We start from the raw sequence: 27,964 nt of genomic DNA on the forward strand, positions 1-27,964 counted from the left end.
GGTAACTTTGCTGAATATGCACCAAATCACTGATCACTTAATGAGTGAAAGGACTGAATGAGTATAGGTGAGAAGGTGATCTCACCTGTTGAAGGTAAACCTGGTGAAAATCAAGAGAAAACAATGCAGGAAGGAACAATATGTTATCAAGACATCAGCAGTATGACGGCTGTGTGCCATCTAAACCTTGGAAGTATTAAACGGAGAAAATACCACAAGCCTGATGGGCCGAACTGCAACCTCTGCGCATGCACATGCTTCTGATATGTATGTGGTTACATCATACATCCACAAGGTGTCCCTGGTGCACTGCCTCGCCGCTACACACAGATAATGACTATTCCTATTGTACATTCCCTGTCAGGGTTCCCTTGAAGACCTCTTCATTTTCTTTCTAAGCATACAAAGCCGCAGAGATAATACGCTTTGTTACTTTGTTAATGTATACTTGTGATGTCAAAAGGTGTTACAAGCAACTGTAGAAAATGGTTTTTAAGTAAGGAAATATTTTTGATATTGTACTTGGATAAATAATATAGCACCGTTAAGAATGCTGCACAAAGAAATACTGTTCATCATAGCTTAAATTAATGGAGGTTACAATGATTGTAAGAAAACCAGTCTTTAGTTACTTCTGTTTAAGATGCACTTGAAGAAACGATCAATAAAAAGGAATGCAATGCATTTACAGAGGTATGTAAAAAATTGTACTTGTCATTCATTGTTTCATACAGTGCTTGAAAGAAAGGGAGAAGTTAAGGTCAAAGACTGATGTAACTTCTGCCAAAAGATGGAAATGATTAATCTTGAAAAGCATCTATTTTTAAGAGCTCTTTTACATATACTTAATTTAATTTATGTTAAATCCCGGCACTAACCAAATATCCTGACTGAGTGCATATTCATTTCAATGCATTACTGCAAATAGCAGTTGATGAGCCCCACTAAACAAGAGCGATGCAGAAATTGTCACTTGATGGTTCTCAGAGTGGCTTGATGAGTGTCCTAATACATATTAATAGTAGACAGAAAGGCACTGTAAATTCTGTGCCTCTCTCACTGTTTTAAGTGACCCGGTAATTAAACAATGTACAGTATAACGGAATATGAACGTACATACTTTCTGCCAGTAGTGCACAAGTAGTTTGTTTGTGTATGCAGTGTGTGTGTGTGTGTGTGTTCACATCGCTGAGTATTTTCGCTTTAAATGGTATGTGCATAAAGCCCATGAATAATTCATGCTTCCATGTGAGAGAGTGCAAATGCGCAGCTTGAAGAGACTTGATGCTGATCCCTGCAAGCCGAGCACATGGCCCATAGCTAGTTTAATGGGATGGAAAGTGACAGGTTATGTTTTCATCTGCCTGCTATGGAGCTCAGCTTCCAAGAGAGCTCCCTGTAGCTGCCTGCGTTTTACCATCAGCCCTGTACTCGCTTGTTTTATCTGTGGGACACTTGGCACTGCATCAGTCTCTCCAGTGTTTGCCATTATTGTGAGCCCACTGACATGGAGCACATTCCTTGCTGTGAGTGAAATGAAACATCCATTATATGAAAGCCCTGTGAATAATTGCTGAGGACGGTAACAAAAGTGTAGCACAAACCCCCGTGTGCAAAAACATAGCATCGCATCTAGAGAGGGCCAAGGCAGTATAATGCACAAGAGGGGACTGAGAGCTCAAGACTGCTCTCACCCTGGATGGGACTCTGGTTCATTGCCGAGCCACAAAAATAAGGACAGCTGAGAAATCCCATCACACCCAGCTAGCACGGTTTTCAATAGGGGAGACTAGAACACCAGGGGAGAACATGCAAGCTCTGCATGGATGTCCTGCCAGCCTGGTATCGAACCCAGGATCCCACTGGGTTCAGCAAGTACAACTAACCAGCACACCTCCCAGAACATGAAAATCCAAATGGAATCAGTGACTACAGATGCCAATGGGGTCGGAGAAACAATGAAAACGCTAAACTAGTGTAATAAAGAAGAAAAACATTTGTTAGCTGAAAAACAAAGAGGATGATGTCAAAGACAATATAGCTTTCAAAGTGATTACTCTTACTGGTAATGGCCTCAGTATTCTCAATCTAAATCTGTTGCCCAGTTCTGGTTTTCATTACTTGTATATATTCATACAGTATATTGTTTTACAGAAGGTACTTCCAGGAAGCCTTTCTCAGCTGATCTTGGGGCCCGTCACTGGCACTGCCAAACACTAGTGGGAATTTGAAGAGGAGCTGGAAAGCTTGTTCTGTTGCCTCTCAAACCCTGTCATTGTTACTGTTCTTGCTGTTTGTCATTTTCAGGTCTGCACTGCGATAATGCACACAATGACAGCTATCATTTTTCTTTTTCAAACCACGGTAATTCTCATCCTGTCTGTCTCCTGGGGGAAATAAAAGACAAAACGTGTATTTACAAACACTAGCCTAATTTGCTTCAGTCATCCAGGTTTGCTAAAGTGCTCAATTAGCCTGAGAGGTGCATTTGAAGACACGAAATTGTGGGAAGAGAAATTAGTTTTTCCTTTGAACATTCACATTCACAGAAAATGGAGTGGGGGCTGCAGCAATGTCTGTCAGACACAACAAGAAATACTGACTTCTGCACTGTTTCTGGGGTTAAAAATAACAACCGAATGGATTAAGCCGTAAATGGTTTTGCAAAACAAAAACAAAGGAAACTGGAATATCTTTCTTGTCATTATTGTTAATCATGCACCTTATTTGCTGAGGCAGATGAAGCTTTTTAAAATCTTCCTTGAATAGAGGAGTCATAATTAATATGAAAACTACCTTTCCTACTTGCAATGTTTTACAGTTGGAATTGGCATTTTTTACATCATGAACACTGTACAAAGCACCTCTCAATTGCACCGCAAAGCAATTATTAATTGCATTTCTTCTGCAGCCCAAAGAACCCCAGAGTGCTTCACATATAGACAGAGACCCAGTCTATCCACCAGAGGCCCCACTACACAGGAGGAGAACTCAGGCAGAGAACCCGGATCTTGCCAAAATGTTTCCTTCCTTTATGCCTAATTCCAAACATGAATCTCAAATACGATGACCTGCAGTAAGTAATTGGTCAGAAGAATTGTGCAAAAACTCACAATTCGCCAGTAATTCTCACATCCCCGCCATCGTCTGTCTTGCGCTGAAAAATGACCTGACGTCAGGCTCGCTCCACACTTGCCAGCTCGTTGGACGCTTACAAAACCGAGCACAATGCAAAGCAATGCCATATGTGCATGCTTTGTTTCAGGCTAACCCCTTGTGCAGCACGCAGCGGAATGAGACAGGCGGCCAGACGGACCGACAGGCTGTCCCACGGAGTGACCTCTTGGCAGTGCGGAGACACAGCCTGGGAAGTGAACAATAGGATCGAATAAAGGAGATGGGCAGTGTGTGACAACTGCTGATCCCCCAGCCCAGCGCTTCCCAATCTGACATGTTGTGAGCATCATTCCCAAAAGTGCTTTAGGATCTCGGCAAGATGGGGGATTAGGAGAAAGAACATCAGCCTAATCTCACCAGAGCATCTGACCGTCCTACAAAAAGATGGCTCAGTAATGTCTTCCTTCACCTCTGTCACGGGGCAGGGAGGGGGAGGAGGAGAGTGTTTTATTTATTTTCTGGGAATTGATTTGATTTTTAAACCTTTATCTTAATTCATGAGGGGATTTCACTTGCGGACATGGACACAAACTACTTCAGAACGGATTTGAACTGGGGTGGGATTACAAGATATAATATGTCTTGAGCTGTCTGCTGTTTTTAGTGTCTTACATAGACGGAGACTGCTCCCCGACGTAAACTGGGAAAATAAAACCCAGGCATAATCTTCTTTCCTCCCCGATCTTTATCTTCTTCACATTAATATTTGCTCTTTTTCTTAATAACGCAATGATCCTCATCTTTATTTTACTGGATGACTAACATCTGGAGGGCTGGAGGGGAGAAATCACTTTCATCAGCAGAATATTATTATTAAAATAATAAAACATAGGGGATTTGCACGGAACATTTGATATTAAAAATAATAGCAAGGGTCTGAAATGTTCAATATTAATATTGGTAATCCTTCGTGTCTTGGTTCACATAAGCCCAAGGAATTAAAGGCAGAAAACTGCTTGTGAAAATTGATTTTGATAAGAAGAAGATAAAATATGCCCCTGTGTTATACACATTTGATGTAATCACAATATTACACAGAGATGTGCACTTCACTGTTCTGTTATTTAACAACAGGAGGCCCGAGGTTTTTCTTTGTGTCCATAATTAAATACAAGGCAAAGGGTAGATGGAGCTGGATATAAACAGTACATTTTAACTGTGCATTAACAAAATGTCTGGACATTTTTTCAATCAACAGTTATACCTATTACTGCAAATCATGAAAAGCATATATTTTTCATCATAGTTATTCAATCATGAAGGGAAAATATAGCAGAAAAGGAGAGGAAATGTACTGGCTATTTATAATATAATCACCAGAGGATTCAAGAGCTGCACACAGCAACATTCTCAGTCACAGATCAAGAGGGACAGTCAGAAAGTCCACTTTGGGTTTAAATGTAGTCTATATAGCACATTTGATCATATCCCAGCCGTGCTCATGAAAGCAGAGTAAAGTTCTCAGCTTTATTACAAAGCAATAAAGCATTGTTTTACATAAGAAACCAATCATGCTGACTCTTAAACCAGAGTGTCATTGTTGCTTTAAAGCTGGTTTATTTTGGAAGCTTTTCAGATAAAAAAGAGGCAGTCTGTAAGTGTTCAGTACATCTGTGGGAGGTCACCACTTGTGTACACAATGTCTCTGGAGAAACAGCATGGTGTCCTGCTGCTGCAGCTGATGCTACTGCTAACCAGCTTCCAGTTACTGTAAAGTCTGGACCTGTCAGTCACTTCCTGTAGCTTCTGTGACTTAGCTAGATAACACAGGCTGAGGACCTCAGGGAATTATTACCTCACTGGACAGTGTGTAGGAGCTACTACGTCAAGGGGCAAGGCTATCTCAAGATCAGCCTTGTAGGGAGATACCTGTTAATCACTGAGAAAATATTACAATACAATGGAAAGCTCATCTGGACCCCTTAACAGGGGGTGTGTGGTGAATACAGACGGTGTTTTCTAGAATACTCAACTGTTTATTGTTCTGATACATCCTTTTGTTTTACTTTTAGATTACTCCAGAAACCTGAAGAGCAAAATCATCAGACTGGGACAATCTGTTGGCAACACTTCCTAACTTAGATCTCCCCATAGATGCCTAATGAAACAGTGGAGCCATGCCTTTATTATTTTCTACCTCTCTTAGCTAGGTTATTTTCAATATCAGGTCAAGAGGGGACAAAACAATCCTTATACCAAATGGTAACCTTTTCTTACCAGTAAAACTCATCTTCGCAAAGGAAAGAGAGCAATCACTCCCAAACATTAGGATTACATTTGTGGAGAGCTTAACCTCCAGTGACTTTTGTAATCAGAGTAATAGCTGAGACGGCTTGCCAGTGGAACAACTTGTAATCAGACGGTGCCCTGGCAGAGATGACAGTCAGCACACAGGAATGCTGATGTTAACCCTCCTATTATTACTTGAAATAAGCTGCTCAACAATCACGCTGAGAATATTGGTTCTATAACTGATGTGGCCAGATGTTAAGTCACATTGCACGTCAGATCAAAATCTGTTTCTGTTGTTTTGTTCTGGCCAGGTGTGTGGATAATAAGGTGGGAATAAAGCTTACTGAGTCTATGATTAATGAACAAAAGTAAAGGAGTCTTTGCAAATCTGAAGAGGACAAAAGGATATTGTTTCCTATGTCATGTCTGTCCACCTAGATTATTTGAATTATTCTTACAATTACAGCTGGAGGGCAAATTACAATCAATAAAGAAAGATGATGCGTACTGTATGTGGCTTTATTGTTTTTTCTTTCTGTTGTGCCAAGATGAAACCGATCGGTTAGGATTGTGAGGCCATTCCTGTTTTTCTTTTCAAGCACGCTTAAGAGTTTTTGGCATGTGACTCATAAATGCAATCTAGGAAATGAAATCTAGGAAAATCAAACTGGGAAATGTCATGTCTTTCTGTACCTCATCACTGAAAATCTGTGTTAAGACTGCGTTTTACAATGCTTGTCAGATCACCAGAATCTAAAAAAAAAAAACCTGCTTCGCTTCATTCCCTGTCCAGCTGGCATATTATCTGAGCAAGTGTGGGAGAGGCTGAGTGATCACACACTGTACGATGTGCACTGATGGACCGAGGAGGTGCTTGTGTGCAGAATACAGCTGGTAGGCTGTTAGGCCTGCGTACCTGATAGCCCTGAATGTCCAGACATATGGAGAGCTCTCACCTCATCAGATACTGGACGTTATTTGTTTATGCTCTTCTACAGCACAGTGAGCACAGTGCGCAACCACAGTTCTAGAACAGGAGGGCCTTCAGCATCCCAGGATCACATTGATGGCAAACATCGTGAATACACTCAAAGACAGGACAGAACAAACATTAGCATTGGATGGTGCTTGACTGAACTGTCCCAGACAAGAATCCTGCCCACATGCAGGTCTTCTGGTGAGGGCAAAATAGAAATAGTGACTTGACAGTATATGCATTATGTGTGGTTTTACAGCACACTCAGTGTTGTTGATTGCCCTCTTCCTATCATCATCATATCTCTGCACTGCCCTGTGAAAAGCAGTTCTTCAGTCTTTTCATCAGCGGTGACTAACTAATGGCAAGATAAAGGACAGACGTGCGGGTCCAAGGTCCAGGTAAGAGTGGTGCTGTGAGAGCAGAGCTGTGCCCTGGTGTGTGTTGTCATGTTTGCGCAGAGAGGAGGTTTGTATTGACACTATTGCCAGCTGGTATTGCCCATGAGTACTACAGACTCCTCCAATCAGTGCACTTTGTGTGTGTGCAGAACAGCGATGCCCCAGAGCTGGGTACTGCTGAATTTGTCTGCATGTTTGCCAAATGTATAAGAGCTGTACGAGATCTTTTTAAAGTGGGGGGTGAGGGAGAGGGGGCACTTTTGTCATGCTGATGACAAATGAATTGGGCCGTCTGTTTGTCGTTTTTGATTACAGACTGGCACCCGAGGAGACGCCATGCCCTTGAAGCTGAATTTGAAAAATGTGAAAATCGAAAAAAGCAACCCAGCAATCAGCACAAGTGCCTCGTTTTACCGTCAGATGACATGGTAATTGCGCTTGCATTTGCAATCTTGTGTCCTTTAAACAGGGCTCCTGGAGCTTAAGATGTTCAGAAGTCTCTCCTTTGTCCTCAATCACAGCGCGCTGCTTGGATTGAACTCGGAGCAGGGGATTAATTAGGCACACAGCGCGCTGGGCTGTGAGAGACAGGGGGCACTGTGGCTTCTCCCTGCAGCCTGTGGCCTGGTCTGGTCACTGGTGGGGTTCTATAGAGTAAAGAGTCTGAGGTCACTCTAGAGGCAGTGTTGAGAGAGAAAACACGCTTGTATTCACCTCCACTTTGCACTAAGATGTGTGATATGAGGAGATGCGACTACACCTTTTTATCCATCAACCACAGGCTGCAAATAAAAGCCCACATGATATTAGACGGCTGCTTTAAAGCAGAGCCCAGGGTCAGAAATGTGTTTCAGTGCTAATGTTTAATCTGCAATGTCACACAAAAACATTGGGAATTCAAGAGTTTGAAACAAAATGGTATCTTCTTCTGAGCGATTACAAGCAAAGTGATCGATGCCAGCTGGACGGGGTTTCTAAGTACCATTTAGCAAAGGGAGACAGGCAATGCACTAACATGTAAACGGTGACCTATAGGAAGTCATTAATCACAGGAGACAGGCCCTGTGTAGCACCAGCAGTGTCCACACAGCCCATCCGAACAGCAGGGAGACTCTCCCTGTCTTCAGGACTTTGAGTGTCAGTGAAGGACACTGCTAAGAGTGCAGGCCAGGTCCTGTGTACCTCTGGGACAATACCCCATGTTTCTTAAACTGTCTGATTCTCTGTTGGGTCACTCCTAGATCAATGGACAAGATTACATAACGCCCAAACCTTTCATGACGCACAACGAACACAACAGCTCAATTGCACATTAGCATGCTCTCAGGGTCTGCTTTTATCTCAGCGTTTAATATTGTAGTACATATCATGTAAAATTGCAAATAGCTGCTGTAACTTCTCAGTAAGTTCTATTTATAAAAAAAAATCATTAGAAGCCTTTCAGTTTGTCATTTCCTTATCGGAGAATTGTATCTTTAGAAGTGGTCTGTGATCTGGGCTGGGTCTACGCTGGAGTACACTTAAGGTTTTCAATCAGATTGCTCTGATAAATGAGTCTGATGCTAGTCAGCAAAATGCGTTAAACAGAAGCAATGCAAAATGTAATTCCTCCGCTCTCATAACTCCACATGAAGTCAAATGGTGAGAAAGAACAGCAAAAGTACAGCCCGCCGAAGAATGTCGGTATCCCAAAACACTTCTCACAAGGAATCCCGAGTCACATGATCGGTGCACTCGTGGTCACAGTGGGTGAGCACGGCGTCTCGGGTGAAAGGTCACGTATGTGCGTAATGCCGTACGTGCCCGAGTGAGGGCAGCGAGCCCAGGGAGTGTGGAGGAACTGCCTGCCCTCAAGTACACAGCAGGCAAGCGCGATGGGCCAGCGGTCGCAAGCCGGACACTGTACTCTGCCTTTTCTTACTTGATGCTCAATCACAGAATTCCCTACCGGACAAGGCGAACAAGAATCGGGGCTGGCGAGCTTGTAAGTAGCTGGTTTAAGGCTGCAAGCAGAAACAGGCATCCTCCGTGTTCGCCAATTCTCGGGGAAGAATGGGGTTGCAGTCTTCATGGTAGGGCACCATCCACGGCACATTTGGTTTTCATTAGCTAGGCATATACGTTGTGCAGAAATGCGTTTTGGCTCCTGACTTATTTCTATGGCCGCGCTTCTACGACTGTTTTTTTTTTTGTTTGTTTTGCTTTTTAAAGTGGTGCGAGGAGAGAGATCCTCGCCTTTAACCACGCCAGCTCTCATTTGGGGGAGAAAAATATATATATTTAAAAAAAAAGTTATAACTGAATATTGTCGGGTGCCGTTAGGGTAACGCGCGGGACAGGGGTGGTGGGGACAGAATATCTCAAAACGCGTAGGTGCAAGCAGGTCCTGAGCAACTAGGGAAAGCTCTGCGCTTGTGTGCATCGAGCAGAATTTGCACACCTGCCAGGAGTCTGTGCGGTTGGGCTTGTTTGCATCGTTCGCCCATGGAAACCGGAGTCTGCTGCTGCTGCTGCTGCTGCAAAAATAACTTCTCCTCCTCACTCAAGACGGAGATTTCCTTTCGGCGGTCAAAGCTTTGAGCACAAGAAGGCGATATTATTGGCAGTAATAATAATAATAATAATAATAATAATGACTTATTGTTGTCGGATCCAATATGCTTTGGTGTGGGATCGAACGCAGTTTGAATTCCGAGTCCATATCGCAGCCTAACTTTAAATTCACAACCCGCCTTAACTTCGTGTGTTTTCTTCTTGTTAGAGGGGGGGTTATCCCTGAGCTTGAGCTCACGGTGGTCGACGCTGGCCGTTGAACGGGGCGTTATTCGTGAATTGATTTGAAAGAAAACATGTATATATATTTTTTTGGGGGGGGGTTTGCGGAGGTTTTCGAAGGTCTTGTTCCGACGGTTCGCCTGCTCGCTGAGGTCGTTAACGGTCGGACCGTGGAGAGCCGCGGAGTCCTGGTTTAGGCGTGTCAACAGTAATTTTTAGATATAGTTACTATTAATTAACTTCAGACTGCCGAAAAAGTGCCTTTTCCGAAACCTCTCTACACCCGCTCTTTTTTTGAGAAGACGGCTCCTTTTAACAGTCTCATTTTGTAATGTAGTGTATCTTGTATAAATACACACATGGTATGTAAGCTATCGCCGTGGTTTCTATTGGCTTAGTTTGTGTGTTTTCCAGTAGCTCACGGTAACATTTACTCTGTCCTTTAGAGAAGCCAGGAATGTGCGTTGCTTCAGTTCAAAAGAACTGAAGTATAATATTGAGACCTTTTCTTTTTAGAAAAAGGTGTTTGGGGAAAGTGATTTTCTTCCTAAATGTCTGAATGTAATTCACTAAAATCTGTAAATAGTTACACAACTCAATGAAAGTAAGAGTACAACGTCAATACCGAAGTGACATGCTGTTCTTGGGTTACACTGCAAATAATTCTTGTTCAGAAAGTTGACTTTTTTCATTGCAGGTTGTTTACAGTAGTTCTTGCTGTGTTCGGATGTCTGCCTCACACTGAGGCGCCCGTGACCCGCCAGATGATGGCGCCACTCTCTGCGGCCGGGCAGCTGGGGTGATCGGATGGTCCTGCCGGCTGGCTTTCAGACATGGGCCCGGATGTCCCCCTGCTCAATGAGTACAAGCAGGAGTTCTTCTGGAAGCGGTTCCCCCAGACGGTGCTGGGGGGGCCCCGGTTCAAGCTGGGGTACTGCGCCCCGCCTTACATCTACGTCAACCAGATCATCCTGTTCCTCGCACCCTGGGTGTTCGGGGGGGTGGGCACGCTGCTGTACCAGTTGCAGCTGCTGGAGGATTACTATGCGGCTGCGCTGGCGGGGGGGCTCATGCTGGGGGCCACCCTGGTTGCCCACATCCTGACCCTGTGGGCCGTGCGGAGGACGGGGACAGTGGAGTGGCTGCAGAGCCCCAACATCCTGGCCGATGAGGAGGAGTACGAGTTCCCCAGCTGCGCCAGCGCCGAGACCATCAAGTTCATCATCCCAGGGAAGAAGTCGGTCCTCAACACCGTGTTCCACGCGGTCCTGGCCGGCGTGCTGTGCGGGCTGGGCACTTGGTATGTCCTGCTCAACAGGCTGACGTCTCTCTACAACAGCACGTGGGCGGCCGTGCTGATCTTCGTGCTGAGCTGGGTCACCCTGTGCATCGGAGAGTATTCCCTGGTCATCAACACGGCCACCGAGACAGCCACCTTCCAGGCGCAAGACACTTACGAGATCACTCCCCTTACTCGACCGCTCTACATGTTTGCCTTCATTGCAGTGGATCTTGCTCAAAGGTACGAATGGAAGAAAATGGTATTCATTATTGTTTTGTCCAGTTACATTTCTTATATTAGATCTCCTTCAGTGTCTTTGCAAATGAAAATTTATAATACCATAAACTGTGTGAACTTGAATTTACACCACCCTTGTGTTTTGGAGAGTCTTTACCAGGTCGCTGCTTTGATTTGCTGCGTTTTAAACCGCAACTAAGCGCTGTATAATGAAACCTCAAGTAATAAGTACTTCATTTGCTTGTTTATGTGCTGTTTGCTTTATCCTGTTCTGGACTGCAATTTGTACTGATAAAAATTCAGATTCTCATGACTTACTGAACTTGCCACTGTGTTTGTCTCAGTTTGCTTCCTCTCATTCACCCCACTGTGTGTGCTGGCAGGTTTCTGGGGGCAGTTCCTGAGTTGCAGCAGGTGAACCAGGTGCTACATGTACTCTTCCTCTTCCTGCCATTACTGTGGGCACTAGGCATGCTGTCTCCTGTGGATGCCCTCTTCCTATGGGGCATGGAACAGACACTGGTGTTCGGATTGGGTGGCTCCCCCATGTCAACCAACCTCAGGTGATAGCAGTGCTTCAGTCACGGGGGTCTGTTTCCTGACACTGTTTCTGTGAGTGAGGCTTGGTGAATGGGGTTCTGACACAGAAAAGTCTGCTGGAACCTTCTGTTCCGTAGCTGACTGCATGTGAATGTATGATGTGACTAGTCTGCCAAGTGGCATGGGGATCTAGTGTGTTATGAAAGAAAATATTCCCGTATAACTGAAGAAAGAGGTTTTTGTATTTGCACATTTCCAGGACGCAAACGTCATCCTGTGACTTTTCACACTCGGCTATTCCTAAATATTTTTGTATGCAATGTCTTTATTGTATTTAGTTTTAAATATGATTTTAAGACGCTGAACTCAAGATATTTTAATGGTGTGTTGAAAGTGGATGGTCATAAAAGAAAGTTAATAGCTTTCGTATCATTTATACAAAATATTATTTTCTCTCCTTCATTACCTGCAAAAAACAATGCATCATTAAAGATGTAGTTAAAAAGAAAAGCTCCATTTTTTTTTTTGCAGTATGTGGATCCTCTATTTCTGCATTTTCCCGTCTCTGAGCTGATGGACAAGCCCCTGACTGTGTGATTCTGTGCTGCAGGTTGCTGGTGATGTTTGTGGCGTCAGTCTCTGTGGCTGTGGGCACATTCTTCATTCCCAGTGCCCTGGGGGTTGTTCTTTTCACTACTGCAATGGGATTCCTGCTCAGTTCGGACCTCAGCCAGGCGCGCGACCTGCTGCGACCTTGCAAAGGAGCGGTGCGCCCCCAGGACAAGAGATCAGACCCTCCCCACACGCTGGGCTGGCGGCTGGGCTGGAGGGAGGTTCTTCTGCACAGCTGCCTCCTTCTGGCTGCTGTGACAGAGGCTGGGCTTCTGCATCACTTTATCACCCCAGCCCAGCACTCTGGAACAGGACCCCAGGCCACCATCAGCTATATACTGTTTGCTCTATTGTTCCTCACCTGGGCCCTGCGAGAGGTCCAAGGGGCCTACCTCCTCTGGGGGGTCTTCCACAACCCCCTGTATCCGAAGCAGATGGGGAATGTCAGGGTCTTTAAGCAGGAGCTCAGTGGGCTAAGGAAGGCAGGAGCTGTCAGAAGGGTGTTGCTTAATCTGGGTAAGGACCTTCATATTGCACACTTGTTTTAAACTGACATAAAAATGCTCTCATTAGTAACAGAAAGGAATTTCTACTTATAATGTTAATAAGTGAATCTTTATCTCTTGTGCACCTTTGTAGTTTCTCCGTTTGTCATGATTGCTTTTCTTTCAATGGATGGCTCCCTTCAGAGGTTGCACACAGCATCCCTCTGTGTTGGATTCACCAGGGCCTTCAGAGCAGTGAGTTGTTGTCATTTGCCAATGCCTGTATGCACTAGAAAAGGGTTGTGGCAGAGGAATAGGACGTGCTTTGTGAAATATGCTTAGTTCTCTAGCTTTTGGCTTCCTTGCTTTTGGGGGCTAGAATTAGACTTGGTTGTTGTTCACCATATGTGGCTCTAGGTGCAGTGTGGTGGGGACCCATCATGACAGGTCTGAGGAGAAATCCTTGCAGAAAGATGTTTTGAGTTCGACTAGGTAGAATATCAGTTGTACAGTACTAAAATTCTGCAGATCTCCCAGAAATCTATAAGGAATATAAAAGCTTAAGAAAGTGGAAGTCATTTGTCCTGCTTTGTAATCTTTCTTGCTCATTTGATGACAATTGTTAAATGATCCCAGAACCTCGTTCAACTGAGGTATTCTTGAAAAATCAATATTGTTCTTGGGAAGTTTGTTTGATACCAACAATGCTTTGTATAAAGAAGTGCTATCTGATTGACTCCCCAAAACACCTGTACTTAAATTTCACTTGTGCCTTCGGGGCTGTTTCTTCCCAGGTGTGGCAAAGCACTGAGGACTCCCTGCTGCAGATGGTAGTGATAACCATTGTGCGGCTGGCAGACAAGGACAATAAATTAGTTTGGTGGGATAGCCTTGGCACTGGGATCCAGCTACTGTTGGTAAGACAGAAATAACCTTTCTCATTAACAAACCACCCCTCTGTTTTACTTGTGATAAGCAGATGGCCTTGGCACAGAGTGGATTTATTGAGGGAGGTTGTTCAGATGTTGTGGTTTCCAATTATAATGCTTAAATTGAGATGTTCCTCATAATCTTACAGTCCTCTTTCTCTTTCTGCATGATCGGTCTTTCCACTCCTGTAAATATGAGAAGTTTAGTTACTGTGCGTCCTTGCAAAAGTGTTTTTCTGTTGCAGTTAGTTTCTGTTTTCATATTTATTTTCTTCCACTCAATTCTAATTCTTTCAATCACATGGGAAATGTTAGAATTGGGGTGTTAATTTTGAAAATAAATCTGAATTTTTAAGTGTTTTTTTTTTTTTTGCTTTACCTGCATTTAGCTGTTTATTCCCTGTCATTTGTATGTGTGTGTGGTGCCAGGTGGGTCTGGTGCTGGACAGACTGGGGCAGTTTGTGTCCAAGTTGCGATTCGCCCTGACGGTGCTGGTGACCTCATGGACAGAGAAGAAACAAAGGCGCCAGTCTGCGGCCACGCTCCTGGCGCTCAATGGCGTGTTGTGCCCAGTGCTGCTGGCCGTGCTGGGTCTGTCTGCGGTGCTCTCCGCCCCACTCCTGCCCCTGTTCACCCTGCCTGTCTTCTTCGTGGGCTTCCCTCGGCCTCTGCGTAGCTGGCCCAGTCCCGTGGGCTCTGCTGCGTGCTCCTGCCCCGACTCGGTCTACTACCAGCAGATGGTATGGAGCCTGGCATCTGCTTTCCGCACGGCCTTCGCTGTGGGATCCCTGGGTCGGTGCAGCGGGTGTAGTCATCTTTTTTTGGTTCATAAATAGCAGTTACAATGGACGTTTGGTTGACTTTGTGCCAAGAATGTAAAGTGTTCATCCGTTTAAAATGGATAAAGGGAAGGAGATTAGTAATTAGTACTGTACTTTAGCAGAGTTTAGCTGCTTACTACTCTAATTTCCAAGATGAGGTTTGCTGTCAAAATACTGATGCATTATGGTGAGGACAGCAGTGTCTTTTTTGTTAAATTATGTGATTCCTTTATTTATTTTTTTCTCAAGTATGATTTAAGACAGACGGATCTTATGATTAAAAAAAAGTTGTCTTTGCCCCTTCTGTGACATTCTGCTTTGCATCAATGAGCAGCAAATACCAAAAGAATATATAAGATGTCACTTTGTATCATCTGACATTACAGCATCAGTGAGATATTGCTATGGGATCTGACATTGTCCTTGGGGAATGGTAATAAGAGGTGAACTCAAACAAGGATTTCTGAGCTTCTATACAAGTTCAGTATACCGCTCTGTACTATTTTTCTGTGCTTTACAATCTTTTTTTCTCTGGTAGTTAGCCTATGATGAGCAGATTCCTCGTTCTTATGGCTGTTCTCTCCATCTTCCAGGTTCTCCTTCTCCTGGATCACACTTCCTGGGCCGCTTCCAGGATCGGGTTTTGTGGATCATGGTTCTAGAGAGAGGCTTTAGCTACTGCTCCCTTAATATTAAGGTACTAATTTGCAGTCAGGGAAACACCATTGTGTCGTGCTTTCTTTGAAGAGGGCATGTTGGGCAATCTACTTGAATTTCAATGTATACATGTTGCCTGATCTGACCTCAAGGTCTCAGCATAGTCCATGAATCAGCAAACAGCAGTGGTTGTGGGGATCCATCTGCATTGCCAGTGATAGAAAATTCCTTTAAACTTCCTTTTACTCTGCTTATTTCAAAATTTATATTCTGTGGGTGAAATAAGGGTTAATGATTTGAGCTTTGTGTCTGTAAGAAATCTAATTCAGTTAATTTTAGCAAAAATAGGTAATCTTTTGCTAAATGACAGGCAGTATCCATACTTTACTGAGGTTAGTGATTCTTGGTGTGTTAATTGTGCTATGTGCTGCTGTGTTTCAGGGACTGGAGCTCCAGGAGACATCATGTCATACTGCTGAAGCACGCAGGGTTGACGAGGTTTTTGAAAACGCTTTCGAACCACTGGAGGGGCCAGGAAGATCCCTGGTGAACATGCACTTTAGCAACATCCTCACGCCCTGCGCCACACTACCTGTGCACCTGTACTCTGATGCGCGCAATGTTCTGACCGGGATCATTGACTCTCATGGGAACCTCAGGCAGCTGAAGGACGACTTTCTCAAAGTGCTGGTCTGGGTGCTCTTGCAGCACTGCTCAAGGAAATGCAAGTCCTTTGGAAGAAAAGGAGCGGATGAGAGTACAAGTATAAAGCTCGCTCCAGTTGGTGCAGAGCCTTTTGCAGAGGTCAATGTTGCAACAATAAAAAGCTCTTCCTCCAAACTCGGGAGGGACAGTTCCAGTTTAAACTCGGACACCTTTGGTGATTGGTCAGACGAGGATGATCTTTTTGGCCCACAGCCTTCCAGAAAAACAATAGCTGTGAACAGTGCAGCTCAGCAGATGGAGGTAGCTCCTTCTCTTCCAGGGTCAGTGGAGATGCAGAGCCTGTTTGGGAATTCGGCCAGCCTGGGGCCGGACCACGGGGCTCGTGTGCCCCAGGTACTGGGCCTTCCTGCTGTGGATCGAGGGAGGAAGGCTATGGGGTTGAGCCATTTGGGGACTCTCTCAAGAGTCATCTTCAGCTCTCCTCACTCTGAGCAGCTGTCGTTGCCAGAAGAGTGGAGGGCTGGACCCCTCCCGCTCCACCGGATGCAGCAGTTGAAGAAAATGTTCCCGGCTGACTGGTACCAGTTCGTCCTGAGTCGGCTGGAGCTGGCAGCAGAGGGGCAGCGGGCCGAGGAGGTGGTGGACGCCCTGCGGAGAGACGAGGTGCTCCAGGACCTGTACGCCCATGTGGTGATGAGCTGCTATGGCGTGACAGTAGGGGCAGAGTCCACCATCATCAGCCCAAGCTATGCCTATAGAGTGTACTGCGGGGATGTGCCCTGGACACCTGGACTGGACTGGCTCACTACAAACAAGGAGCTCTTCCAGCTTGTTCTGAAGGCATTCAGGTAAAGATGACACAGGTTCTACAAAATAGGAGATCACTCCCCAGTTTATTTTTTCAAAGGACAACCTTCTAAAACATTCTGAGACTTTTCCTGTGTTAGTTTTGATTATCCTTTTTATACTACAGTAGACTTTTAAGTTTATTTTTCTTACTCCAGCAAAAAGAAAAACTTTGTGCATTCAAGAGGATTGTTACAATTTCGCGCCTCTCGGTTGTCATGCTTTGACCTTGTTTTGTTGGTGTAGGTACAGCTTCAAACTGCTGTTTGACCAGGCCAGCCTGGGGCCCCCGGAGGGTGCCGGGGAGCTGCTGAGCTTGCTGGAGGAGTACGAGCGGGACTGGTACATCGGGCTGGTGTCCGAGAGAGGCTGGCAGGATGCTGTGCTGCAGGAGAAGCCTTTCCTCTTCTCACTGGGTCATGACCTCACCATGGTAACCACTGCTGTGATTCACACTGTAGTTCAGATCACACTGTAGCCCATAAACTCATCCCAGGATTCTCTGGCGAGCGCCCCACAGCGTGTTTTGTGTCTTTAGCTTTTTGGGTGACCTGCAATTGAAAAGAAGTTACCTCTCTGTTGTTGGTGTCATGCTGTATTCACACATTTAACTTTTTAAATCTCATATATAAGTTACGCGGGGAAACGGAAAAGGAAAATGTTGTGAGGGCGTGTGAGTGAATAAGCAGAGTTTCCTAAAAAGAGGCACAGAACGCTTTAAAGGAAATGCCATATAGTGCTCAATTTCAACACATTGTAACCCATATCTTATCAATTAAAATGGTAAGAAATAAGACTTTAATTAAAAAGTTGTTAGCCACTTTAATATTCATTTGCTATCGATGCTTTGTTTTCGGTAGCAATTCCTGATTGTGGAAAAATGAAAAGCCATTCTGAGTGAACGTACTAGAACTGTAGGAATTAATTCTTTGTATCTAGAGAGATTTATATTTTATAGTGTCATGTTGAGAAAATACATGCAAACAATGACCAACTGTTTTCTTGAATTCTTCCCGTCTGTCCTCAGGGCACCTACACTGGCCGGGTCCTGACGCTGCAGGAGCTGCTGGTGCAGATCGGCCGTCTGAATGCTGAGGGGGTGAGGGGGCAGTGGGCCAACCTGTCCTGGGAGCTCCTGTACGCCACCAATGACGATGAGGAGCGCTACAGCATCCAGGCACACCCCGTGCTGCTGCGCAACCTCACAGTGCAGGCTGCAGACCCGCCCCTGGGCTACCCCATCTACAGCTCTCCCCCTCTCCACGTGCCCTGCTTCTGACCGGGCCTTCTCCCCCCTCACAGGTGCATACACCCGCATACCCTGCAATATAGACTGAGCGACAAGTGGAAGCCGAAGGGAACACTACTAATCGGTTGTATTTACAAAGTCTCAATAGGTATCCGTTACTGATGTCAGAGGATTAGACTTTCCTCTGAGATGCCTCCGTGTGCAGCAGAGAAATACTATTTTTGTGTGAGGGATCTGAAGACCTGGGGCAGCTGTGACCCCGAAGCCCTGATGGACACACATGCCTGGTGTTAAGGTTCAGTCTCCAGCCTTGCTAATTGCTAACACTCACTCGAGAGGAAGAGGAAAGTAATTTGGGGTTAAAACAGACTGATGACTACATTACTATTCACTTTATACAAGACACTCATACAGTCCTTAAAGCTGCATAAACAGTTGCTCCTGGTCTACCAAAAGTTTTCTAACTTTAAATACTAATAAAATCTTGACTGTGTTTTTTAGCACTGTTAACAGGCAAGCCTGTTTGGAAACTTCAGCTGCATTTTTATGTATAATAATTTTTCGTTTTATGTTGGATTAGATAGACACCATTTGTTGATCAAAAGGTATTTCTTGAAATTCGTATTACTATTTTTTATTTGGCTGACACTTTTGTCCAAAACAACTTATATGTGCACCCACTTATACAGTTGGCTCTTTTACTGGAACACTTTGCATGAAGCACCTTGCTCAAGGGTACAACAGTAGTGTCTCTAATGAGATTTGGTAATGACTAAAGAACCCTGACCACTGCTCCACACTGCTTCTCTTTGCAAAGTTAACTGGCTGCTGCATATCATCTGCTATATGACACTGTATGTTCAATTTATCCTTCCAAGTAATGTGTTGCCTTACGCTTTTCTTTAATTTCTCTTGCTTCTTGAATCCTCACCAAGAGTTCTCAGCCAGGAGTTGGTGAAGGAGACTGTTTTTAAACTTCCATTTTTATATATTTTTTAATTTAAGAAGTGCATGTCTGCTTGTGCACACAAAACAGTCACTTTTACTGACAGATTGAACTGATTGATTGATTAATTGCAGCAACAGAGTGTTTTTGTGTGGGTAAGCTGTATTTCTGAGAGAAGCCAGTGCAGGAATGAACTATTTATGAAAGTGGTGCACATTCCCTTTTAGGAGGTAAGGTTTCTTTCTAAGAGAGACATGATTATCCTTCATCAGGCAGCCATGAAATAAAGTAACATTCAGTTTTTTTCTCCCTCGTTTTAATGCAACTTTACGAGTGCTTCCAAGTTTGAGATGTCTCTATTTTTTATGTTCTTAGTTTGATTATTTTTATATATTTCTGTGTGATTAGTGTAATACTTTTATTATAAATGCGCACAGAAGACTGCAGACAAAATTACTCTGAAAACATGTTCTCACATAAAGGGAAACTAAGTTTGATTATTCACAACTTGTACAGTATCTCAATGATGTGCCTTGGTTTTATTACTTTTATTTTTTGTTGGCAATTTTATAATCTTTATTTTTCTTCACTGACCTTTTTTTCTGAGAACTGTAGACTGTCAAATTTCTGTAAATATAATAGGAATTGTCTAGTTTCTCTTAAGATATTTATTACAAATTGTGATTGCTGTACAGTATGTATTTGAACATGTATTACACACTTTTTAAAGAAATGTTGCAACTTTCTTTACTCTTAAAAACACCAAACAGGCTAAGGAATGCAAGTCCATTTTAAAGCAGAGCTGCTCGTGGATCAAAATTCTTAATTTTTTGATGGAAGATGATGTATTCTTTCTGTATTTGATCTATTCAAATGTCTGTGGTCACACTGATTTTACCTATTGCCATTCCCTCCTGAGTTTGTGGATTGAAGGGAGGAGCAGTGTCCCTGCAGACTACGATGTCAGTCCTTCTGTGGTACTGTAGCTCCCACAGCTTTGGACTGGTGTTCTATGATGGCAGCAGTGGACAACTGAAGCAACAGAGCACTGAATATAAGGATAATTGCTTTCTTTAACATACCCCAAAGACATGCAAAGTGCATGCAGCCCTTTGAGACAGATGTGCTTGTGCTCCAAATCCACAGCTTAGATTGAATATATATACTTTTAAATTCAACACTTAACCTCACCATTAATTATTTACTGCTGAAAATAACTTTAGAAAGAGTTGCTGCATCAAAGTCTTGTTTTGGCAAAGATGTAAAAACATTCTTCTGAAAAGCACTGATTGCTTGCTCAAAGATTAATCTCATGGCTGGCTATTGTACCATAGTCGGAGACTCTTAAAACATTAAGGTTTTCTCTTAAAACCACCAATATGATGGATGAGAGATGCCATCATTTTAAATTAAAAGCTGCATTACACATTGCCATTTGATCCCTCACTTACATTTGCACAGATCTGAATGTACACAGGAGGAAAGATACAAAAAGAAAAGTCCATTAAAACTCAAGAAGTGCTGAATCTCCCATTCCATTAAATAGTAAAATATAAAGTGAGCCATGCAAGTTAATTTAACATTTCAACTTCATCTTGTAGCAAAAAAAAAACTTCCAACTCTGACAGCGAAAGATATTTTAATGACAAAAATCAAGCAAAATGAATAAAATGCTTCAGGAAGTCTTCGTCTTGGGCTTTGTAAAATAAGATGAATCCGCATCCTGCAGAGGAAACAAACAAAATTACTGGACAGTCTAATTTATAGTTCAGTATGTCTTAGAAATTACAGAACCTAGTTGCTTAAAGTACAGTACTTCATGATAACGGAACTGCAATTCTGAGAATTTCCAAAACAGGTTTTGGATATAATGGACAAAGAGTCATAGGTCTGGGCTGCCATGAGACAGCAAGGTCAATGCACAGTAAGGGAACAGACAGTTGAACTGGAATGTTAGCCCTGACAGGACTCTTGTTTAATGCAGAAACAATGATTTCCTTGCTTAGGCAACAGCCAAGTGAGAATTTCCATTCACAACAGTGTAAGAGCGTATCATGTTAACCCTCAGATCTCCAGCAGGCTGTTCTTGCACTCTGTAGTACAGAGGCAGCCTTAGACAACTATCGCTGGAGGACAGACACTGTCATCCACGTCCTTGTCATTTCCAGATCTCCTATTCTGTCGGGCAGGGGGAAGCTGGTGACAGCGCCTACATCCTGCGTGCTCTTACACCCAGGCGAAGGCTTTATGAATTCAGGCCCTGGTGGGGACGCTACGGTATTTATCAACCTGTACCTCGGGCTGGTTGACTCCAGTGATGGAAACCAAGCGTGCCTAACAATTGGCCTAGTGTATTCAAGTCTGTCTTTTTCCTCTTCCTCCCCATAATCCTGCCAGCTTCCTAATGCTTCGGAAACTGGATAGAATGATAGGGAAAAAAAAGCCTTTGTGAACTCTTTCTCATATTGCTCTACCTCTATTCATTTTAAGTGAAGTAAAGCCTCTACCAGTGCCATAGGTAAGTAGTCCTATGCATCAGTGAGATAACATTTTAACAAATCATTAAAATGCTACATGGTAAAAATGTTGAAACCTTGACAGACTTTCAGGACCTTGCAAAATATTCAATTAAAAACATTGAAAAAAACAACCAAGAAAAGAATGGCTTAAATTTCAAGTCTCGGTATGATACTCCGACTGTGTGTTTTCCACTGACCAGCCCAGCTCTGAAGTTCTGCACCCTCTTCCTGCCAAGCCAGTCTGTCAGTGCCCAGGCCCAGGTGGGCGCGTACTGCCACAGGTAGCAGAAGAGCAGAAAAGGCTGCTGGGAGATCCACATCTCCTTCAGGTGATTGGCCATGCCCACCAGCATGAGGGCGACACAGCGAGACGTGGACATCTTGTACTCCTGGTCACCCACGTTTGAATTGGGCTAGAGAGAGAGAGGGGAGGCTGCCAAGTTAGATGTCACTGTATCCGATGAGCGTTTCTACTTGGCAGGAGGAAACGGTCACTATCGCACACGCTTGGCAGCGAGCCGTATTCCGCACTGAAAAAACTGAAGCAGAGAGGCGCACGTCGAAGCTCAACAAAGTTCATCACTGGGGTACACTGGCTGTGACAGGGATGACGAAGAGTGAAATGTTTGTAACTAACCCGAGATCTACCACCAGTTCACTTAATGAAGTAATGGGGTGTGAGGCCAGAAGGCAAACCAAAAGAGGGAATGCAGTAACTGGCATGAACACCAGGGGAGGTTCTGGCCAGCAGGAGGCACTTTACCTTGCCCAGGTCCTCTGTGAAGGCGTTGCCGACGATCTGTGACACAACGGGCCCTGGACACACGGTGCTGATGGTAATCCCGGGATGATCCGTCAGCTCCGTGCGGAGGCAGTTGAAAAAACCCTGAAGTGGGTGAGCAAAGCGTCAGCTACAGGCGTGGAAGACACCGCTTCCCCTAACCGCAGGCATGAACTGCATCAGCAACATCACGGCGTCAGGCTGTGGGGGCTGGGGCACCGACTGAAGAGTTTTGGGATTTGTTAGGCTACTTCGAAAAAGCTCATCAAAACATTGTCTTATAATCGGGGTTCAGAAGTGTAAACTACTACTTTAAAAAACTGACCAGTTCCATTCATTTACCTGGCACAAAATTAAAGCAATTGAATACCACGCTTCTTCCTCATCATCTTTTTCCAAGTGCAATGCCAATCCCTTACAAAATCAATTTCCATGTCCTGTGCGATTCCCCTTTGCCCTCTAGGGAATACCCATCGCAGTCAAGCCTGTATCACAAAAGCTGCTGGAAACGGACAAAACTGGACAAACTGGAGCTGGGGATTCGTTTCCAACAGGAAGTGGAGCTGGAAAACAGGAAACAAGTCCCGAGCCAGCGCTCCCCGGACACACGGGGTGGTCAATCCTCACCTGCAGGGCATGTTTACTGGCAGAGTAGCCGGTTGCCAGGGGCGCGCCGGCGAAGCCCATCACGCTGCTGACGGTCACCACCAGGCCCACCCCGCGCTGCACCATGTGGGGCAGCACACACTTCGTGAGCGATATCGTGCCCAGGAAGTTCAGATCCATCAGTGCCTCGTACACTTCCATCCCGGTGTCCAGGCACAGTGACCGCTGGCTGCGTCCACCATTATTGACCAGGATGTCGATCTGCAGAAAGACGGCGTATGACAGGCGTCAGCATCCTAGACTCTCCTCCCCCTGCTGAGGCACCAGCAGCCATATCACCCTGCAACTCACAACTGGCAACCCACTGGAGCTCAGCAGGTGTGAGCCTGGTCAGTACCTGGATGGGAGACCTCCTGGGAAAAACTAAGGTTGCTGCTGGAAGAGGTGTTAGTGGGGCCAGCAGGGGGCGCTCACCCTGTGGCTCATGTGGGTCCTGATGCCCCAGTGTAGTGATGGGGACACTATACTGTAAACAGGCATCGTCCTTCGGATGAGACGTAAAACCGAGGTCCTGACTCTCTGTGGTCATTAAAAATCCCAGGGCGTTTCTCGAGAAGAGTAGGGGTGTAACCCCGGCGTCTTGGCCAAATTTCCCATTGGCCCTTACCAATCATGGCCTCCTAATAATCCCCATCTATGAATTGGCTACTCTGCTCTCCTCCCCACTGATAGCTGATGTGTGGGGAGTGTTCTGGCGCACTATGGCTGCCGTCGCATCATCCAGGTGGGGCTGCACATTGGTGGTGGTGGAGGGGAGTCCCCATTACCTGTAAAGCGCTTTGAGTGGAGTGTTCAGAAGAAGCGCTATATAAGTGTAAGCAATTATTAATTATTAATTATAACTCACACCTGCATCGCCTTCACCTTGGCAGCTTGCACCTTAGGTGATCATTTCTCAGGTAAAATCAAGACAATTGCTGTGAGCCGTCAAACATCCCTCCTCACCAAAGTGCAAGAGGTGCACAGTCCTGTATTTATGCCTCGGCGCCCATGGATGTCAAAGAGATGCGATCAATGCCTGTGTCCCACTCCAGGCCCGGCTCTGCTGTAGTGTGTGAGGCGCGGTGATGCTGTAATTCCCTGTAATGGCGCGAGCAGGAGTCCCTGACCATCACGTCTGCCCTGCGGCGCAGCACTGACAGGCGCAGGGAGGGGCTGGGATGTCGACTCGAATCAGGGTGAGGGGAGCTGAACTCCTGACCCCGTGAGCACCGCTCCCCTCGCGTCCCCCAACGTGCTGCCTCACGGCACACACACGCGCGCACACACACACTCTCACACACACTGCGCGCAAAGGCTTTCTGCAGATGCAACCACACCATATTGCTGCATTCACAGGGTGTCCTGTCTGAATGACTCCTTCAACAAATAATTCAGATAATATTTAAAATATTTATATTTAAAAACTCCCCTGGCATTCCACTCTTTCAGATCGCCTTTCTCCCTTCATGACACAGTATTTTTTTTTTAATGACATTTGTAATGCATCTGCTTTGTGCTTTGTTGGCTTACCAAGCTTGTCGGAGCAACCACGCAGCTGCATTCTCCACACACACATGCACGGTTAAACACTCAGGAGCAACTGCAAATAAACAGGAACTTCACCCTCAGAGAAAAAACAGGAACCGCTTATTAAGGGCAAGAGGCTTACATGGTCAAAGTGGCGGATGGCGGTTTTTGCTATTGCTTCATGAGAGCCTCGCTCCATCAAGTCGAGCGGAAGAACAAGAATGTCCTTTTCTTGCACCCTGCTCCGCTCTGCAAATAAAAAGGAGAATTGTGTCCTGAATTCATTGCAGGAAAGGTAACATTCACACTCCAAGTCTAAAAGCATGGTGTCTTATCATCCCCTGCTCCTGGGAGAGGAGTATTACACTTCTCCGGCTGTGTGCAGCATGTTGGAGATGCTGGTCTGGTAATGCTCACAGCAGACTCCCTCTGTGCGTGCTGCACAGCACATTCAGACCCTAGAGTCAACTCCGACACTAACTAAAGCCTTTTTTAATTACTGCATAACTATACAGATCTGTGCTAGCTCGGGAAAAGTGCCAGCATTCTAGCAAAGATCAAGCAACCTGTGTATCCTGTTATTTACTACATTCATGTTTGGAAACCCAGTTTGACCATGCACTGGGCAACGCCGCATCCTGCTCAGATAATCCGAATTTTAAACCAAAGCCTTAAAAAGGCCGATTCCTCCGCCAGCCCCGAAGCACCGTGGACAGGAGGGAAAGTACTAGCAGTAGTCCCCTCTGCGGTTCTCACTGAGGGCTCTCACTGGGAACCCACCCACCCAAACAGCTGCGCTTCACCCTTTCCAGCTCGCCCTCTCGCCGGGCAGACAGGATCAGGAAAGCCCCCAGGCTCGCCAGCTGGTAGGCCAGCTCTTCCCCAATGCCACTGGACGCTCCTGTGATCCACACCACTTTGCCACACAGCTTGTCCTCTGTTGAGCACAGAAGCACAGAAGGAAGAGCACATCAAAGTCAAGCATGGATACATTTGGATAGAAAGTTCCTGGTACACTAACATCCACAGCACTGTCCCCATTTTGACACATAAATATAGGTTTGAGTGTAGAGCAGTGTCAGCCTGCAGGCTGCAAAGGAGAAAGCAGGGGTTAATTCCACACTGGGAAATACAACACACCTGTATCAGGGTTTCTCTGTTCAAGACTTAAAGAGGAACTGCAGTCCCAATTTTCTCAGACTAGTTGTCAACTCCCAGTAAAAAAATAAATTCATTGACGTTATACAGTAGAACAATTTTACAGATTTTGAATGAAGCACGAAACCGTCAACTTTGTGAAAGCACTGTACATTAATAATAATAATTATAATAATAATTGCTTACACTTATATAGCGCTTTTCTGGACACTCCACTCAAAGCGCTTTACAGGTAATGGGGACTCCCCTCCACCACCACCAATGTGCAGCCCCACCTGGCTGATGTGATGGCAGCCATAGTGCGCCAGAACGCTCACCACACATCAGCTATCAGTGGGGAGGAGAGCAGAGTGATGTAGCCAATTCATAGAGGGGGATTATTAGGAGGCCATGATTGGTAAGGGCCAATTGGAAATTTGGCCAGGACACCGGGGTTACACCCCTACTCTTTTCGAGAAGCACCCTGGGATTTTTAATGACCACAGAGAGTCAGGACCTCGGTTTTACGTCTCATCCGAAGGACGGCGCCTGTTTACAGTATAGTGTCCCCATCACTATACTGGGGCATTAGGACCCACATGGACCACAGGGTGAGCGCCCCCTGCTGGCCCCACTAACACCTCTTCCAGCAGCAACCTTAGTTTTTCCCAGGAGGTCTCCCATCCAGGTACTGACCAGGCTCACACCTGCTTAGCTTCAGTGGGTTGCCAGTTGTGAGTTGCAGGGTGATATGGCTGTACGTCACATTCCCACGGAATTGCGACGTCATTTGGATTTAATTCCATTTCTTTTCCTTTTCATCGTGGAATTAACCCATGTACGTTCCCTTCGCATCAGGTGTATGATTTGAAATCCAAGGTGCATGTCGCACACCTCGAAGACCACATGCTTAGCAGGACTGCGCTGGCTGCCGCAGTTATTTTCGCAGAAACACAGCACTACTTACTTGGCTTGCTCCCAAAGGCAGCTGCCCACAGTAAGGTGAGATCTGCATCCGCGAACAGGAACCGAACCAGTTGAACCAGCAAGCACAGCGCTGCAGCGTAGCACAGCACGGACGACACACTCCAGTCCATGTAATCCCAGCTCGGTCTCTACAGTACACAAGTAAGCAAAAAGGCCAGGCCGGCTTCATTTTTTTTTTAATTAATAAAACACACACACCAGATGATGTTCATGTGAAACTTTTTTGCCCGAACATGCTGACATTTTTGTGTATTGTAAGTATGATGGAATGACATTATTAGTTAATTTGCATGTTTTATCAATTTGCACAAATCACACCGATAAACGTTTATCTTTCAAAAGATCGTTAATACGCTTTTCGTTTAAACGGCAGTTAACACAGCACTTTTCTGGCAGAATTTGCGAAGCCAAGGCACATAACCAACGTTATTGATAAAATGGGCCACACTACGAGGATTATTCACATTAACATAACTTTATTAACCCATTACAATTTCTTACATTAGGAATTTGTCTCTTCGCATACCCCAGCTTGCTCTCCATGAGACACACAGTGGAGAGAAGCTTGGGGATCTGTGTCTTATCGTGTCAAAAATCTAAACTTCTCTGCCGATTAAACGCCCTTATCTGCGACTTTAAAGTGTCAGCACACAGGAAATTCAACAAATACAATGACTAGAAAAGCACCATCAAGCTGATCGAGTAGACGGAACCACAGCGAGGGAGACACGCTAACGGGGTGAATAAAGTGCAACGCAAATACCCCGGAAAATGGTTAGATAAATCGTAAATTCACTGGAGACAGCCTTGCTCAAAGTGACGCAGAAAACGACCCCCTCACTCACCAACTCTCCTCCTCACACTCGGAAAACAACCCTTCACCCAGACCTCGCGCCTGCGCAGAAACCCCCGCCGTGTTGTGGATCGGTACTGCCCGACCAGGACTACCTGTGCACAGCCTCCTTTCACCGCTTCTGTCGTGGTGGTGTTAAATCTTTTACAGGTCCTAATCTCATTACAGTCACTGTTGAATTCGTTAATTGTACTTTTACAGGTGAGATAAACGTCAGCAACGAGTGTGTGTAGTGTGGCATAGAAGACGAGACTTCTGTCTGTCCTAACTGCACACTTAAATTACTTGATTTTATCATTCCGATCATCTTTGCTCAATGTGCTTGACGAATTCACAATAACAACAATAATTTTTTAAAAATCCTGAGTTCCAAAAATATGTCTTTAAGGTGATTTGTACTTATTTTTTGATACTTGGAGGGGGGACCACAAATTTTGTTTGCTACCGTGACAAGGGTGAAAGTCTGTTCACCTTAACACCGGAAACACACCTCCCAAAAAGCAAATACTTCCGCCAGCATGTTTCTGCGGAATCTGTTACGGGCGAAAAGCGAGGTGGACTGTGTGCTGCACATCGCATGGAAATGTGTTCATCACCTGCAGATTGGCCGTAGTAAGGGTGATCAGCACATTAACAATAATATTAATCTTGTAAAGCAAATATAGCTCATTACCTTGAAT

The 27,964-nt window shown here is 45.0% G+C and overlaps 2 protein-coding genes across 9 annotated transcripts; one reads left to right on the plus strand and one right to left on the minus strand.

Annotated features, from left to right (window-relative positions):
• The first annotated feature begins 8,179 nt into the window (after positions 1–8,179).
• Positions 8,180–19,565, plus strand: pcnx4 (pecanex 4). 4 transcript variants are annotated; one of them, XM_088647763.1, is made up of 11 exons: positions 8,180–8,858; positions 10,259–11,083; positions 11,464–11,643; positions 12,231–12,748; positions 12,872–12,972; positions 13,512–13,634; positions 14,076–14,439; positions 15,062–15,165; positions 15,567–16,639; positions 16,884–17,070; positions 17,665–19,565. In XM_088647763.1, the coding sequence occupies exons 2-11, from the start codon at positions 10,395–10,397 to the stop codon at positions 17,914–17,916; spliced, it is 3,591 nt and encodes a 1,196-aa protein (XP_088503889.1). In that variant the 5' UTR covers positions 8,180–8,858; positions 10,259–10,394; the 3' UTR covers positions 17,917–19,565. The 4 variants fall into 4 exon arrangements, with proteins under 4 accessions (XP_088503889.1, XP_088503887.1, XP_088503890.1 ...); XM_088647761.1 differs by having other exon boundaries at positions 8,180–8,770; XM_088647764.1 differs by lacking the exon at positions 8,180–8,858 and adding an exon at positions 9,065–9,391.
• Positions 19,566–20,454: 889 nt separating this feature from the next.
• dhrs7 (dehydrogenase/reductase (SDR family) member 7) lies at positions 20,455–27,437 on the minus strand. 5 transcript variants are annotated; one of them, XR_015941615.1, is made up of 9 exons: positions 26,933–27,083; positions 26,412–26,559; positions 25,092–25,244; positions 24,450–24,556; positions 22,760–22,999; positions 22,115–22,237; positions 21,549–21,764; positions 21,128–21,248; positions 20,455–20,555 (listed from the first exon to the last, which is right to left on the minus strand). XR_015941615.1 is itself a non-coding variant. In XM_088647775.1 (8 exons), exons 2-8 carry the CDS (start codon positions 26,539–26,541, stop codon positions 20,508–20,510), a joined length of 1,017 nt encoding a protein of 338 aa, XP_088503901.1. In that variant the 5' UTR covers positions 26,542–26,559; positions 27,277–27,437; the 3' UTR covers positions 20,455–20,507. The 5 variants fall into 5 exon arrangements, 4 of the variants coding, with proteins under 4 accessions (XP_088503901.1, XP_088503902.1, XP_088503900.1 ...); XM_088647775.1 differs by lacking the exons at positions 21,128–21,248; positions 26,933–27,083 and adding an exon at positions 27,277–27,437; XM_088647776.1 differs by lacking the exons at positions 21,128–21,248; positions 26,933–27,083 and adding an exon at positions 27,195–27,292.
• Positions 27,438–27,964: the final 527 nt, after the last annotated feature.

This window comes from Lepisosteus platostomus, chromosome 10 (genome assembly GCF_059453375.1).
Source record: "Lepisosteus platostomus isolate fLepPlt1 chromosome 10, fLepPlt1.hap1, whole genome shotgun sequence".
Classification (NCBI taxonomy): Eukaryota; Metazoa; Chordata; class Actinopteri; order Semionotiformes; family Lepisosteidae; genus Lepisosteus; species Lepisosteus platostomus.

Bases quoted from the DNA above. Each gene is read 5' to 3' on its own strand.
- pcnx4 (XM_088647763.1), top strand. From the start codon at position 10,395: ATGGGCCCGGATGTCCCCCTGCTCAATGAGTACAAGCAGGAGTTCTTC. The intron at 11,084-11,463 runs GTACGAATGGAA...GTGTGCTGGCAG, and splicing joins GCAGTGGATCTTGCTCAAAG to GTTTCTGGGGGCAGTTCCTG. The intron at 17,071-17,664 runs GTAACCACTGCT...GTCTGTCCTCAG, and splicing joins TGGGTCATGACCTCACCATG to GGCACCTACACTGGCCGGGT.
- dhrs7 (XM_088647772.1), bottom strand. From the start codon at position 26,974: ATGGAGAGCAAGCTGGGGTATGCGAAGAGACAAATTCCTAAT. The intron at 24,557-25,091 runs GTGGGTGGGTTC...TTTTATTTGCAG, and splicing joins GGTGAAGCGCAGCTGTTTGG to AGCGGAGCAGGGTGCAAGAA. The intron at 21,765-22,114 runs GTAAAGTGCCTC...CTCTCTCTCTAG, and splicing joins TCACAGAGGACCTGGGCAAG to CCCAATTCAAACGTGGGTGA.